The 16,251-nt window shown below is 44.2% G+C and overlaps 1 protein-coding gene across 1 annotated transcript; it reads left to right on the top strand.

The window, feature by feature from the left end:
* Positions 1-2,283: 2,283 nt before the first annotated feature.
* On the top strand, positions 2,284-16,198 carry LOC128724352 (uncharacterized). Its single transcript, XM_053818079.1, has 7 exons — positions 2,284-2,307; positions 2,367-3,036; positions 3,114-3,182; positions 3,722-3,904; positions 7,682-8,735; positions 13,591-13,748; positions 16,158-16,198. Exons 1-7 carry the CDS (start codon positions 2,284-2,286, stop codon positions 16,196-16,198), a joined length of 2,199 nt encoding a protein of 732 aa, XP_053674054.1.
* The last annotated feature ends 53 nt before the right edge of the window (positions 16,199-16,251 follow it).

Below are 16,251 nucleotides of genomic sequence, written 5' to 3'. Positions count from 1 at the left end.
CCTTGAAAGAAACTGAGCTACAGAAATGAGAAATGGAAGCGAAGGGGAAAAGGGCCGAAGCATGCACGAGCATTTCCGGCCGCGGTTGCAATTTTGACGACAAAACCGCAAATTTCAAGCCTTTTGAGAGCCTCCGTCGTGAGTTATTTTGAGTGATTCCTGGCAGTAGGGATGCGCATAACCGCTTCAAGGCGAACGCGTTATTGCATACATGCAAACCAAATCGGCCGAACAGTAAATTCATGACCCACACATGCTCAATTTCCAGTTCGGCTAGCGTTGTCAAAGCGAGAAGCAGATAGGATCGAGCTTTTGTCTCTTTCTGGCTAAAGCAGATCTTCGTCAAAAAGCATCCTGGGAATGAAATATGAAAAACGCAATAAAATGTACTGTATTCCCTCTTGTAGGTTCTTCCGTCTGCGCGTTTGTTCTGAAAGAGAGCGCAGCCGTAAGCGCGAGCGTAATTGCGCTCGAAGCTTGCGCTCGCGGCTTGCCGTCTCTCTACCTTGAAAGAAACTGAGCTGCAGAAATGAGAAATGGGAGCGAAGGGGAAAAGGGCCGAAGCATGCACGAGCGTTTCCGGCCGCGGTTTCATTTTTGACGACAAAACCGCAAATTTCAAGCCTTTTGAGAGCCTCCGTCGTGAGTTATTTTGAGTGATTCTTGGCAGTAGGGGCCTTTCCGGCCGAGGCTTACATTTTGTCGACAAAACCGCAAAAATGAAGCTTTTTGAGAGCCTCCGTCGTGAGTTATTTTGAGTGATTCCTGCCAATTGGGGTGTGCCAGCGCGAGCGAATTTCGTTATAATTTGTACGCCTGCTCAAATTGGAAAGACCTGCCGATGCGCTCTAGCGAAACAGGCTTGAAAAAGAAGTAACATATAAAAGAAAACCAACGGGGCGACGAAGTAGATTTTGTTGCTGTTTCTTATTCTTATTACTTCTATGGTATGCTGTCAAAAAAACAAAACAAAATTGCAATCGCAAAATATCAATTGAGCAGAATGGACCGTAGTGATTTGAATGGACGCTATTATAAAGGTTGTCGTGAAGATTTGGCAAATATTTACAAAGACTATGATAGTAAATATCAACAATTGATAAACGAAGCCGGGCCAAGACGATACAAACAAATGCCGTACCGTTCTTTAAGTAAGTACAAAAAAAATTGCTCGGCAAGCAAATAAGATCGTGTGCAGTGAATGTGTGAAGAGTGTGAACTTGAGTGTGAACCGTAGTGAAGAGGTTGTGTATGAAAATAAAAAGTGCAGTGAATTTTGCAGAAAAAGAAAGACTTTTTGCTTTAAAAAGTGTAAAACAGTGAAACAGTATAGATACCATTGCAAAAAACTTATGTTATTTAATATAGATATAACGAAGAAAAGAAAATTTAATTTAGGTGAAAGTGATTCAAAAAATGAAAATGTTGTGCAGAAAAATGAATTAAGGCAGAATATATCGTATATAACGTATATATTTATATCTTAGAGAGGTTATCGTAATGGGATTAATTTTTATTTTTCTTATTCGCAGATACTTAACGAACCACTTTGACTATATTGTGTCAAAAGCTCTTCGTTCTCTAGGCTTCAAATTGAGAATCTCCAAAGAGCTCTCAAATAACCCATTTACGATCAAAAGCCTATACTGCTCTATAGTGAGACCCATTTTAGAATTTGCTTGTGTTGTATGGTCTCCCATTCACCAACAACACATCAACAGACTTGAGCGTATTCAAAGACGATTGACGAAATTTATCTTTAACCGATTGACTTGGGCTAGTAGGGTCAACAAGGCCAATTATAAAACGAGGTGCCTTCTTTTTGGCTTGGAGTCGCTTGAACACAGAAGAAAGATGGCCAAATGTTTGTTTGTTTTTAAACTCTTGAACGGCAACATCGATGCTCCCTCCATCTTAAGTAAGATAAATCTCACGGCTCCTAGCAGGTCGTAGAGACGCAGACAGTTGCTGGCGGTTGACTTCCGGCGTAAAGAGTACGGCACCATTGACCCGATGGTTCAAATGGTTAGGGAATTTAACGAGATGTGCCATGTGATCGACTTTAACCATTCAATGTTCAGTGTTAAAATGCGTCTACGTGCCCTTTACGGCTTGTGATTTATGTGCTTATCTATTTATTTGCGTCTGTATACTTTGTGTCATGTCTGATATGCGTTTTCTTGTTAAGCTTTGTTTGATTGATTGATTGATTGTTCTGTCTTGTAGGCCACTCGAGCCAGAAGATTTAATTAGTCGCAGATACTTCATCTGATGAAGTTAGTGATGGAGCATCTGACGAAGCATCAGGTGTGCTTCCTCCCTTAAAAAGAAATAGAATCGAATTGATTGGAAATATTTCGAGTCAGAGGGATAGTGCGATTGGGACTCACGATCACGAGGACATTATACCGGATGAGAACGTCTGCTCTGAGGCAGATGATGAGGCAGTCGAATACGATGATGTGTATCGTATGTTTGATGACATGTCTTTAAAAGATTGTTTTCGACACCTTGCTGTTGCACACCAGCTCCCCCGTTCGGTGGTCAATATGATGCTGGCCATCCTACGGAAGAAACTAGATTTAAATCATCCTAAAGATGCACGGACATTGATTGGTACACCAACCCGTGTTAGTAGTCAAGTTGTGCCTATCCGGAGAGGTGATTTTTGGTACGGAGGTTTAAAATCTGTCCTGATAAAATACGTTAAACCTGCAACTGTTTCAAACATTTCTGCTCCTGAAGAGACACAGTTTTCATTAGATGTGTCAAACGACGGGCTACCATGGAACAAAAGTGGCCCAACTCAGCTTTGGTCCATTCTTATGAAGGTGGTAGAGTTGCCAAAGCTTCCGATTATGACGGTGGCCACATTCAGTGGAACGGCCAAACCGGCAAGCATTGAAGAGTTTTTGCGGCCGCTAGTAGATGAGCTGAATGAAATTCAGCAAGGAGGTTTGAGCGTTGGCGAGAAAACGTTGAATTTTAAAGTTCGCAATTTTCTCGCTGACTCGCCGGCTCGAAGCTTCATAAAAGGTAAGATACATAAAGCTTATGAAAGATGTGAAACATTATACTAATAGATCTGTTTAATTTTTCTATTTTATTTTCAGCAACAACAAGCTTCAATGGGATGCACGGTTGTTTAAAGTGTTCTTGTGTAGGAGAATACATTCCCCAAGGTCAGTACGCCTCTGACCACGAAGCGATAAGGATCGTTTGCAGATCGCTCGTCCAGAAAACAAAAATCTATTCTAAGTGTTCCAGTGCTATCTCTCTCTCCCGTTATGGGGAAGAGAAAACGTAAAAGTGTTAAAAAGGTAGGAAGAGCATCTGCCAGCTCTTCTGAAGAGACATGCGAGGCTGCTAATGGTGTTAGTACAACAGTCTCTCCTCCAGCTCAACCATCTGGGCCTAAACGTACGTGCCTACCTGATCCCGATCAGGGGTCAACAACCGTTCCGAAGATGTGCGAGTCTTCGCTAGCCCCAAGTCTCAGTGATAGCGACATTGATAGTCTGGGTGAATTTCGAGAGGTTCGCTCCCGTCGCCGATCCTCCATCTTAGCCTCAGCTGTCTCTGATATGGCTCCTAATACTAGTGCGTGCTCTGTCACCACAACCTCGTCCGCTGCCTCTTCATGGTAAGCAGTGGACCCACCGTCGCCGTCGCCCTCCGCCGATCACGGTTATGCAGCCACATGTCGACATTGTTCGTAAAGCCACACTAATACGCATGAATGTCAACTTTTACACTCATGCGTATCCGACGGAGAAACCGTACAAGATCGTTGTCCGAGGATTACCGTTGCTTGATCCGAACGAGATCGTCACCGAACTCCAGGATAAGTACCATCTGAAGGCATCCTCTGCATACCACATCAAGCGCCGTGCAGAAGATACACGCAAGTATTATGACTGCATGTATCTTGTCTGTTTTCCGAAAGGAACAGTGGATTTGGCCGGCCTTAAAGTGGTTCGTAAACTTTGTGACCTCCTGGTTACCTGGGAGGCGTACCGTGGAGGACCACGATCGGTTACTCAATGCCTGCGCTGCCAAAGGTTGGGGCATGGAGATCGAAACTGCTTCCTTCAACCAATCTGCGGAAACTGTGCCCAGGAGCATCTACAGTCCGCTTGTATTTGGACGCCCCAGGCTGCGCCGAAGTGCGCCAACTGTGACGAAAATCACCGGGCCAATGATCCGAACTGCCCTTCTCGCATCCGGTACCTAGCGACGCGCCAGAAGTATCCAGTCGTAAACCAGCCCAACACTAAACCAACGACGACCTCGTCTTCAGCTTTACCCGCTCCCTTAGCTTCACTCTAGGCCTTCCCGCCTTTGAAGCCTTGCACCGGTAAAGTTCCAGCCAACTCGTCGACAATTACTCCGCACTCATCATCGGTTAAAAATCCCGTGAACAATGCTCGAGTTTCCGCTGTAGCTCACGCTCCTCTCGCCAAAGCTCCCGCCAATAACAGAGTTTCCGCCAAGACACGTTCCATAGTTTCTGGTTCCACCGTCGCCCCTAGCTATCAATATGCTATGTTAATAGCTAAGGGGATGCAACCCCAGTTTACTAGTCCGCAAGCCGAACCCGAAGAAGAACTGCTCGTCATAGATGCCGTGATAAAGTTGATCATCGAGTTTGGACCGTGCCTCAAGCTATGCCGCACCAGGATCGAACAAATTTCCGTGATCGGAGAAATTCTCTTTCGCTATGGGTAATCTACGAATCGCAACATGGAATGCTCGATCAGTTAGTGGAAAGAAGATTCAACTAGCTGATTTCTTAAACACACACACTATTGACATCGCTCTCATTACTGAAACACACTTAAACCCAGCGCTGAATTTTTCACTCGCCAATTATCATCTTATTCGTCTCGATCGTCGCGATTCTCCATCGCGAGGTGGTGGAGTTGCTATCGCTCTGAAACATGGTATCACGTACACACCGCAACCGTTCTTCAACACATCTGTGTTGGAAGCCATCGGCATTAATATCAAGTCGACCTCAGGATCCATTAGGATCATTGCTGTCTACTGTCCAGTTCAGTGCAGACGTGCCCAGGGACTTGATGTCGCCCTCAAGCGGGACCTAGCACTCATCACTCGTACTCAACATTGCCTGCTTCTGGGAGGTGACTTAAACGCCCGACATCGCCTATGGGGCAACAATCGGGAAAACTGTAATTGTAAACTGCTCTTCAATCTCGTACAAGAGGGGCACTTCACTATCGAATTTCCCGACAGACCTACGTACATCGCACCTAGTGGAGCCTCTAGTACCCTCGATTTTTTCCTTACTAACATGGCAGTGGGAAAACCGATCACAATGGATGAACTTAACTCTGATCATTTCCAAGTGATCACAGAACTTAACCTCGATGCAGTTAAAACCCCGGTTAGCTGCCGCAAAGATTTTCATCATGTTGACTGGGCTCGATTTGGCCGATTGGTGGATAGGTCTATACAGCCGGTTGGTAAACCCTGTTGGAGTCAGCTCCATTGATAATGCCATTTCCGACATGGAAAAGGCTATTAAGCATGCAGAGGCAGTTTGCGTCAAGCAAGTTCCAGTGACCCGAGAATTCATTGTCCTTGATCCCTACAACGATCACTGATTAAGCAGAGAAATAGCACTAGGCGACAATTTCAGCGTACAGGTGACCGATACTACAAATGTTTTGCTGCATCGCTGGCTAGAATGATCTCTTCTAGAGTAGATGAGATTAGAAATAATAACTTTGGTTCATTAGTTCAGAGCTTGGACGACAGATCTCCTGCTTTCTGGAAAGTGGCAAAAGTCCTGCGGAAAAGACCAAAGCCAGTTCCACCATTGTTATCTGGGAGTAAAACCTTGATCACCCCAGTTGAAAAAGTCAAAGCTCTTGCTGATCAGTTTGCATCTTCGCATCAAATCGGAGCCTCTCTGACCAGTCCTCATGAAGCAAAAGTTTCTGAAAGCATGCTTCGTCTGCATAATACTTCAATAAATATGCCATCTTCTGCGAAGATCACGGCTGACGGAGTCCGCCAAGCGCTGAGACGGATGAGAAATATGAAGGCGCCTGGATTTGATGGAATCCATAACATCCTTCTGAAGCACTTACAAGACAAGACCATCTATCGGATTGTCGAGATCTTCAACTCATGCCTTATATTGGGCTACTTTCCCAGTGCCTGGAAGAGTGCTAGGGTAGTTCCTATCCCTAAACCAGGGAAAGATCCAACGCTCCCTGCGAGTTACCGACCAATAAGCCTTCTCCCTTCAATGGGAAAGCTGTTCGAGAGATTAATCCTGAATCGCATCCACGATACGGTAATTGAGTTGAATGTGCTTCCGCCACAGCAGTTTGGCTTCCGGACTGAACACTCCACTGTCCATCAACTGCTTAGACTGAAGGGCACTGTTTTACGGAATAAAGCAATGGCTAGGTCAACCGTGGTCACCTTGCTGGATGTCGAGAAGGCATTCGACAATGTTTGGCACGGTGGGCTTATTCATAAACTTATAGGTTTCGGCCTCCCCGTGTACATTGTCAAGATGCTAAGTAGTTATTTGAGAGAGAGGATGTTTAGAGTTGCGTTAGGCTCGGCTCTATCTGACCAAGTAACAATATCGGCAGGAGTTCCTCAGGGAAGTCTACTAGGCCCGATGCTATACATATTATATACAGCGGATATACCTGTACTACCCAGTGACGGTCAGATATTTCTCTACGCAGACGATACTGCCATCGCAGTGAGGGGTAGATCACTAGTCCAATTGAGGAGCAGGGCTCAGCGTTGCCTGCAAGTATTCTTCAATTATGCTGCAGTCTGGAAGATTAAAATCAATACTTCCAAAACCCAGGCGATAATATTCCCTCATAACCAACGTTGGTCTCTTCGTCCTACTCTACAAAGTAGGCTAGTGGTCGAAGGGCTCCCTATCAATTGGTCGCCAGTAGCAAAATACCTAGGGCTTATATTTGATCATCGTTTGCTTTTCCGAGCCCATGTTGAGTCTATTATTCACAGGAGCGCTATACTTATGCGGAGCCTGTATCCGTTAATATGTCGACGGTCTAAACTGTCCTTTACAAACAAACTCGCCATATTCAAGCAAATTGTCTTACCGGCTGTGCTATATGCCTCGCCAGTTTGGGGATCAACTGCAACAACACATCGTCACAGACTGCAGATTATGCTCAATCGTTGGTTGCGCATGATCGCTAACGTTGATCGCTACATACGGAAATCGGAACTGTATTCGATTACCAATACGCAGCCCCTAGATGAGATGTTACATAGCATCCTGCATAAATTTCATAAGAGATGCGAGGCATCTCCTCATCTCCTCATAAGGAATCTCGTTCTGGATTCCTAGCGCCTCCTTTTATTTATGAAAGGATTACTGTTACAAAAGTAGGGTGTAAGTTAGGGTAGCTCCATTAATGTTAAGTAGGCTAGTAAGTTTAAAGTAAAAATTAAGTTATCAATATGTAGTCATGGTTTCACAAACCACTTTTCACATGTTTCTTTCCTCACAAAACTTTTGCAATCGCCCACGAGCACTGCACTACGCAATAACCTTACACCTGAAAAGCTAACTAAGCTGCATCCTGTGTATTAATCCAAAACTACCTGTAAATACTTAAATACTTGAAATATAAACTTATATATATTCCCCAAGGTAAAAAAGTTATTTTCGATGCATTGGATGCTCCCCTGCGTACGGACGCAGGCTTTCGATCAAGAGTATGTGCGGACCACCATAAATTGTGGCGTTCGCCGTTAGAAGATTTAGATAATTTTGATTTGATAAAAAACGTGCCTGTTGGCGAGCGTTTGCACCTAATTGATCTGGGGGTGACTCGGAAAATACTCCGAGGGCTTCTAGAAGGCAAATTTGACAGATGCCCTCTTTGGTCCCCTCAACTAAAGGAAGCTGTGTCTGGATTTTTAAAACAAGTACAACTTCCTTCTGAAATACACCGTTCGCTTAGAAGCGTTCGGTATGTCGCTTTTTGGAAGGGTACCGAATTTCGTACCTTCCTGCATTATACGAGTGTTGTGGCCCTGAAAGACTGTTTAGATCCTCACGTAAACAGTCACTTCTTACTCTATTTTTGCGGTATAACAATATTATCTTCTTCGTTCTACCAGCACTTATGGCATCGTGCGAAAGATTTCCTTTCCAGATTAGTAAAGGATTTCGGCTCGATTTATGGTCGTACTCACTTAACAAGCAATGTCCATAATCTTCAACACGTATATGAAGAGGTTGCAATGTTTGGACCGCTTGATGATTTTTCTGCATATTGCTTCGAGAATCATTTGCAGCAGATCAAACGTTGGGTTCGATCTGGCACGAAGTGTGCGGAGCAAGTGCAAGACAGAGCAAATGAAATTACTACATCGTACATGTCTGCCAACATCTCTGCTCGCACATATTTGAAAACAAACGGTATCGGTTTACACGTGACCGCCGATTTTGTTCTTTTACCAACATTTAAAGATCAATGGTTTTTAACCAAAGATAATGGTATAATAAAATTTTTGGAAGCCAAAAAAACCTCTTCGCTTCAGTTCTCCGTTGTTGGAATGCGGATTTTGTCCCAGGCGGCGTTATTCGAGGTGTCTGCAGAAGGCAATGAAATACTAGCAACCTCGTCTGCAGACATCCTTCAAATGTCAAATGGGCACGGAGAACTTCCACCACGAGGTGAACTTGCACCACGTTCGAGGTGAGCTCCTGCGAGAGGGGCGACCCGACGCTGTTCATCCGGACACCCTGAACAGGTTCCTGCTCAGCCCACCAGAATGTTGGAATGTTGCGAAGCTCGTGACGTCAGCACTCCAACAGGACGTCAGCGCTCGCGGAACAGGAGGAGCAGCGTGCGGCCATGTGGGCAGCCCATAACGAACGACGGAAATAAAGGCGTCAGACACGGACACCACTTTCCACCACAGAAACACGGGAGCGCCGAGAGGCGTTACAGCCACTAGGAGCCTTCTAGGATGTGAGGATCCAATCCACCGAGGCTATTCATCGACGTCATCCTCAGACGTAGAACCGGCTCGGATACCGGATGGTCGAGGAATGCGATCGGAGGCATCAGTTGTTACGGCAGCGGAAGCCGATCTACGGAACCGATACTCATAACCCCCCTTCTGACTAGCTAAATCCCTCACGAGTAGGTGCAAATATAAGGGGGTGGGTGCTAAAACCGATACAAAAGTGCATTCAAAGTGGACATCGACGATCCGTTCTTTGCCAAAGCTTTTGGATGGGCCTCACTGAGTGAGTACAAAGAGCAAGAGACCACTATGGAAACGCTATCATCCACAGAAGTTCCGATGAACCAACCATCATCATCATCATCCGTGATATCCATTGACAGTGGTGGTGGTACGACGATGATCGTTCTCCGAAACGGAATACGAATCATTGTGTGAAAAATTCACCCGTTTGGAACCGTAGTCGTGGGCGTACTCAAATCCCGCGGATGCCGGGTTAGGTAATTGAAAATTATGTTCACGATCCGGGAGCTAGCTAGAAAAGCTTGCATCTGCCGGAATACTTTACGCTGCAGCATGTGGAGCATGAAGCACTACCGACAGCAACAACGAGAAAAACGTAAGCGTGGGGAATCGGTCGACGAAAGACCACCATCAAATAATGTCTTCAACCTAAACTGTGACTTCTCGATGTACGAAGTTAAAGACTCAGATTCGGATTAGATAGAAAGCAGTGTACTGCAGGTAAGTGTTGTTCTAGTTTTAGCAGGAAGGTTAAATCGAGACGATTAAATAAATCAACTATAGATGTTAAGAATGTCTAATAGACGATAATTTCAACTGGTGGTACAGAATAACTTAAAAGTTATCAATTTGCTAACCGATAAGCAAAACTTTAAGTATTCAATAGCAATTTTGAAATAAAAATCGTTAAAAATGAATTTGTCGGCTCTTATATAACCCTTTCACTATCTTGCGATTTTGGATAAAATGTTAAAAAGATTTCACGTAGCATTCCACATCACAAAATTCCACCCTTCTTACAAGATAAAAGAGAAAAAGTTTTGCAGATGGATAAGGTAAGTGTCGGATTTTTATTCTAAAAGGAAGTGTTTGAGTGACAGATTACACGCACTCTGCGCGCCAGTCTTCGAACTTCGAGCAAAAAACTGAAATACCTAAGACGCTCAAAGCGCCTTCACACACTGGTCTCGGGGGAAAGCGATCCGACGGAACAGACCGATGCGACTGGTCTACCTTTCCCACATGCTGGATGCGTCCCACGGCGGTAGTTGGGGAGAGCCGGCAGCCGAGTGTTGGAAGCAAGGAGGACTCCTCTGAGCGAAACACGCGACTGTCCCACGTCGAGTTGAGGATGTCTTGGCTTAACTCGTCGGCGTGTACGAATCAGTGAAGGCACTAACGAGCGGGAAGAAGCGGCGTTAAGTGAACTACACCAAGCCTCGCAACCGAGTCAGCAGTCGCCTCAACCGGTGCATGATAGTGAAAAGACACTCCTTGGTGCGAAGCAGCGGTCAGTACAGATCGTGTGGAGTGGTCACTTGTCACTTGTTCAAAACGTGCTGATCATTACGATAACACCTAACAGCGGCCAAAACGTGAACGGGCTTTAAGCCAAGATAAGCGATGCCCCTGCGCTGACAGACCCCGAGAACATACTGTGTACAGTAAAGGTGCTGCCGGCCAAAACTCCAAGGATTTCTACAAGCCAATTTTGAAAGATATCCATATAAAGCAAGCTGTATCGCAATTTTTAATGAGGATACAACTTCCTTAGGAAGTTCACCGTACGTTTAAAAACGTACCGTATGCTGGTTTTTGGAAGGCTTCCGAAAAACGATCTTTCCAACTATGCAAATGGTGCAGTTCTGAAAGATTGTTTCGATGCGCAAGGCTACAATCACTTCCTGCTCTATTTTTGTAGTGTAGCGATTTTATCATCATCGTACCACCGGCTGTTTTGGTCTAGTGCAAGAGATTTACTTTCCCTATTTGCTAAGGATTACAGCTCGATTTATGGTTGTACACACTTGACATCATATCACATGTCCATAATCTCCCTCCAACATGTGTACGGAGAGGTTGCTATGTTTGAAGCGCATGATGACTTTTCTGCATATTGCTTGGAATATCATTTGCAGTACACATCAATCTTTAGATTATAGCTGGCAAGAAGTGAGCAAAGCAACACGACAAGCAAAATTTGCGATGTATCGTCCGTCTCGATGTTTCATGAGCTTGTCACCTCCTCGTTCCATACAAATTTTCAAGCCATAGCGTTGTGCATGGGTGTGTTTCCCATCGTCGTCTGTCGTTCTGTCTGTACCAAAACTATCACCGCACTCGTCTAGAGCTTCAAACCCGTACCGACCCATCGTAATGTAACGATCACTCACATGGAATGTTGAGGTTCAAAGGCATAGATGTTGAGGTTGTAAGGCACAGAACGGTCGCGAAAATGAAAAATTTGTAGCAAAATAACTAGTAAAGAATACCGCAAGTCTGGTCCATTATATAGGCACTGTAAAAAGCGTTTGACGAAATATGGAACGCAGAAAATCGAGTGAAGTGTGAGAGCTCATAAAACCCAGTTACTACAAGCGAATTATCTTGATGATCACCAAACCTGTGAAGGGGAGGCCGTGAATCCATCAATTAAATAGTGCCATCGAAGACGATATTCACGACAGTGACGACTTCGTCGTTTATTCGACCTGAGTATAATTAATGTGCACAGCTCGCACCTTGGGAGCAGCGATGACGACAAGGACGCTTTTTATACGCAGCTGGAGAGGGAGTACGATCGCTGCCCACAACACGATATAAAGATCGTCATCGGAGACCTCAACGCTCAGGTCGGGCGAGAGGAGGCCTATAAACCAACGATTGGAAGCTTCAGTGTCGGCAGAATTCGGTGGTTGGGGCATGTCATGAGGATGCCGGACTCATGCCCCACCAAGAAGGTGCTCACCAGCGACCCGTCCGGCACAAGGCGGCGAGGAGCTCAACGTGCTCGGTGGATGGACCAAGTGGAGCAGAACCTGCGGGATATCGGATGCAACCGGGGATGGAGAGCTGCAGCCATGGACCGAGCTATCTGGAAAGCGATTGGTGACCAGGCCATGTCACTAAGACGTGCTCAATATTGAGCAGGCCAGCAAAGAAGAAGACAAAGAACGGAACTGACTCAGGAGCAACAGAAAGGACAATAGAAATAGAAATGGCAACAGAGAAGGTGCTTGGTATGTGGTGGAACACGGAGAAAAACGTGTTCACCTTTAAAATCTCACCACAGTATGAACCGAAATTATTACTCGACGGGAGAGCGCCGACAAAGAGAGAGAGATACTACGCATACTAATGGCAATATATGACCCCATGGGATTAATCGGTCACCTTCTAATGTACTTGAAGATTCTGCTGCAGGAAGTTTGGCGGACTTTTGTCACTACAACACGGCCAACTGGAACGAACGAGGAAGTGCGTCACCATTTGCTACACCACGCGCTTAACACACCGACGACCGACTTCACTCGTTTCTCTAAGTGCAAGAGACTGCAGAGAGCGGTGGCTTACATCTTCCGTGTCATACACAACTCCCGAACAGCGAAAATCCTAGAGGCCAGACGAACAATACCACTAATGCAAGAGGAGTTAGAATAAGCGGAAAACACGATCTACCGACAAATGCAACAGGAGGTAAATGCGGATGATATTCGATCGTTGAGCGACAGTGAGCGTCAGAAACACACGTTGTACAAACTGAGTCCCCTATTCGACGAATATGGCGTTCTTCGTCTAAGGGGAAGGATCGACAAATGTGTGTGTGTGTGTGTGTGTGTGTGTGAATTGGAAATAACACGAAAAGACCCATAATCAACCCAAGCCAGCATTATGTTACCGATCTATTGATTAATTGGTACCATGAAAGATATCGGCACGCAAACCATCAAACGACCATAAACGAGATCAGGTTGAAATAATATCTCTTGCGTTTGAAAAACGCTTATAGCCGAGTAAGACGCAGCTGCCAGTATTGCAAGGTTCGTCATGCTAACCCTCAGAATCCTGCGATGGGAAACCTCCCATACCAACGACTAGCTGTGCCTATCAACAACCGTTCTCCTACACCGGAATCGATTATTTTGGCCCGATGATACTCGCAGTGGGCAGAAGAACCGAAAAACGGTGGGGAGTGATGTTTACCTGCCTCACAACCCGAGGCATTCATATCGAGGTTGCGAGCAGTCTTTCCACTGACTCGTGTGTGTTCGCGATTCGTAACTTCACTGCCAGGAAAGGGATGCCACTAGAATTTGTGAGCGATTGAGGGACCAACTTCGTCGGCGCCTCACGCAAGACCTTAAGGAAGCGACTGCGCTAGTCGATTCGGATCGGCTAATGGCAGAGTTTGTGCATCCGGGGACGAAATGGATGTTCAACCCTCCAGCATCGGCTCACTTTGGAGGATCATGGGAAAGGCTGATCCAATCAGTGAAAAAAAACACTTTCGTCCTTCGATCTCCCCCATCATCTCACTGACGAACTGCTCCGTGCTAGGCTGAGTGAAGTGGAGCTGATCGTGAACTCGCGACCGCTGACAGACGTTCCGGTTGAAGATGAAGCCGATTCCTCACTAACGCCAAATCACTTCATTTTAGGTAGTTCGAACGAAAGCAAGCCGCCGCTACCGTTCGATGATTCCATCCCAACCATACGTAGGTCTTGGAAAGCAGCACAACGGTTCGCGAATATATTCTGGAAAAGGTGGGTGAACGAATACCTACCGACGCTGACAAGACGAACTAAGTGGTACCAGCCGACCACAAGCCGCTTGAAGAGGGGGACTTGATGTTGATTGCGGATAGAAACAACCCGTGAAACTGCTGGCCTAGGGGACGGATCGTCAAAGTTTGTCGTACGATCGACAACCAGCGGCGAGTGACAGTACAGACGAAGAGTGGTATGGTAGAGAGACCAGCCGTGAACATTGTACGCTTGGACGTCGGCACAACGAAGGTAGACCACTAAAGCAGGTATGCCGTGCCGACGGACCGCGTGAAAGTACTATTCATTTTAGTACAGCGTTTGACAACACGTATGTCTATACTCCTGTCGACGGTGCACTCAAGCGAGCCACGAGGATGGGTTAATAACAACGACCCGGGCTGACCGACGGCCATCGCTTAAAGGACAGTATATAAAGAGCGAGATTGAGCGGGCTCACTCTCTTTTAATTATATCATCGTTAAAGATAACCGTGTTTTTAAACCTCTCGTGTTTTTAAGAAATAAATTCTTGCGGTTGCCGAAGAGCCGGCAAGTTGCGTTCGCCACAAGGCTATTATAAGTTTAAAGTCCCCATTAAAAACACCGGATATCTGAACTTTTCTTCTCTAATACAGTACCGTTTATCTTCAAAAGTAACGACACCTAGGTACAACCATCTTTTCAAAATTTTCTGTGCAGTAACTATCCCTTTCACGCCCGCAGAAGAAGTTGACGGAAGTTTGCTAATAAATTTTACAACATTTATTATGACCATCTCATCTCAACCCACGGCCAAAATTTGGAGCATGTTTAAAAAGTTCACAGTTTTTACCGTTGAATACATCTTTCACATCGCCAATCGAAAACAATCTTAAACAAATCCTTAGAATCCACAAAAGCCTAGAATAAATACAAATTGGGTATCATCAGAAATTGAATGAGTGCCAACAACAAAGAACAAAAATGCCATCATCAACAACATTTTGCTGAATTTGAATAACAAAACCTAAGCTATTTACTTCGTACAGAGCATACATTACACTACGGGTTTATGTAAGGAATTAAGAAACTATCATGAGGTCAATTATTTTCCGATGGCATTCCCTATGTTAGTGGCTAAATTAATTCCTTCGATGAAGGTGATTTTTTGTAAACGATTGTCCGGATTCCGGGCTTTGTTTCGTCAATGACAATCAATGTCACTCGTAATGTGTTCAAAATGCTGTTCAGAAATGCATCTTTAAGTTATTCTACCGATTTTATATATTCAACATTTTTTAGCGATTTTCTTATGTAACTTTTCCGATATTTCTACCATCCGTGAGACAATTGAAATATTGATGCAATCATTTCCAGTACAACTTTTTACTCTTTAACACAGGCTCGTTTCTCAAACACAATGAGCTATATCTATATCTTAGAACATATTTATATAAGATATAATATATTAGAACATATGGTTATATTATAAGCCTTTTTAGAAAGCATGAAGGGATAATGCTCAATTCAATGGTAAACGTGACAAACGTTAGAAAAATTGTGACTAAAATTACACTCACATTTTTTTTTGAATGTTGATATCATTACCATAGTTTTCTTGGCTTATGAATATTTGCAAAATTGTATGTGAATTTATACGAAATTACGAACTCCAGTTAACACAACTGATTTTCACCCGGGATGAAATGGTACGCAATGTAACGAAATACATCTTTTAGCATGCAATGTGATCTGAAAATATACAAAAATTGTATCATAGGTTTTTCATGCGGTTGCTTAGTTTGCCTAGTATTTTTCAACATACAGCTGTATGAGAAGCAGTGATTAATCTTGGCTTAAGCAAATAAAAGTAATGTATATCAATGTATATCAATGTATACAATAGTAAAAAAAAGGTTAATAAAAAATCAGATATATGTGCTTAAATTTTGCGGGCAAAAAGGGTTAATTTTATTTTCGCGTTTGGTTTTGCGATAGTGAAAAATGTATATCTAATCCACCATTTGATATTTTCAATTATCACAAAACGTTATCGCCAGACTGAAATAGAAAAAAAAACGAAACGGCAAGATGACAATCCACAAGTAATGAACGTAAGCAACGCAAATCATTCATTAAAAAATCGTCGTCGAAAAAGGAACGTTCTTCATTATGTATCGCCGACCAAAAAGTTATTATTGCCCAAGTAAGTATCATTAAAAACCGCTTCTCGTTACAGTGAAGCTCATAGTGAACGTTTTGTGACATTAATTTCATTTCGTGTAGTCAATTTAAGCATATTCAGCGAGTGGTAAGTATCTTTTGTCTCCATATCCTCTGGAAATCGTATCTAAAGCTTTGCTTTCTTTCTGACTCTAGGCAATCTGGGCTCATCGCCACTGTTACGAGAATCAACGTAGCCAAAACCCCCCACAATAACAAAATGAAATAAAATAAATATTTTTTTAAGAAC

This window comes from Anopheles nili, chromosome 3 (assembly GCF_943737925.1).
Source record: "Anopheles nili chromosome 3, idAnoNiliSN_F5_01, whole genome shotgun sequence".
Lineage (NCBI taxonomy): Eukaryota > Metazoa > Arthropoda > Insecta > Diptera > Culicidae > Anopheles > Anopheles nili.
Note: the sequence above shows the minus strand (reverse complement) of the source record. Positions and strands in the feature narration are given on the sequence as shown.

Excerpts from the sequence above, each read along its gene's own strand:
- LOC128724352 (XM_053818079.1), top strand. The coding sequence starts at position 2,284 with ATGGAGCATCTGACGAAGCATCAG. Across the intron at positions 3,183-3,721 it reads AGGAGAATACATTCCCCAAG|CCACACTAATACGCATGAAT; the intron begins GTCAGTACGCCT and ends TTGTTCGTAAAG. Across the intron at positions 13,749-16,157 it reads TGATTCCATCCCAACCATAC|GCAATCTGGGCTCATCGCCA; the intron begins GTAGGTCTTGGA and ends TTCTGACTCTAG.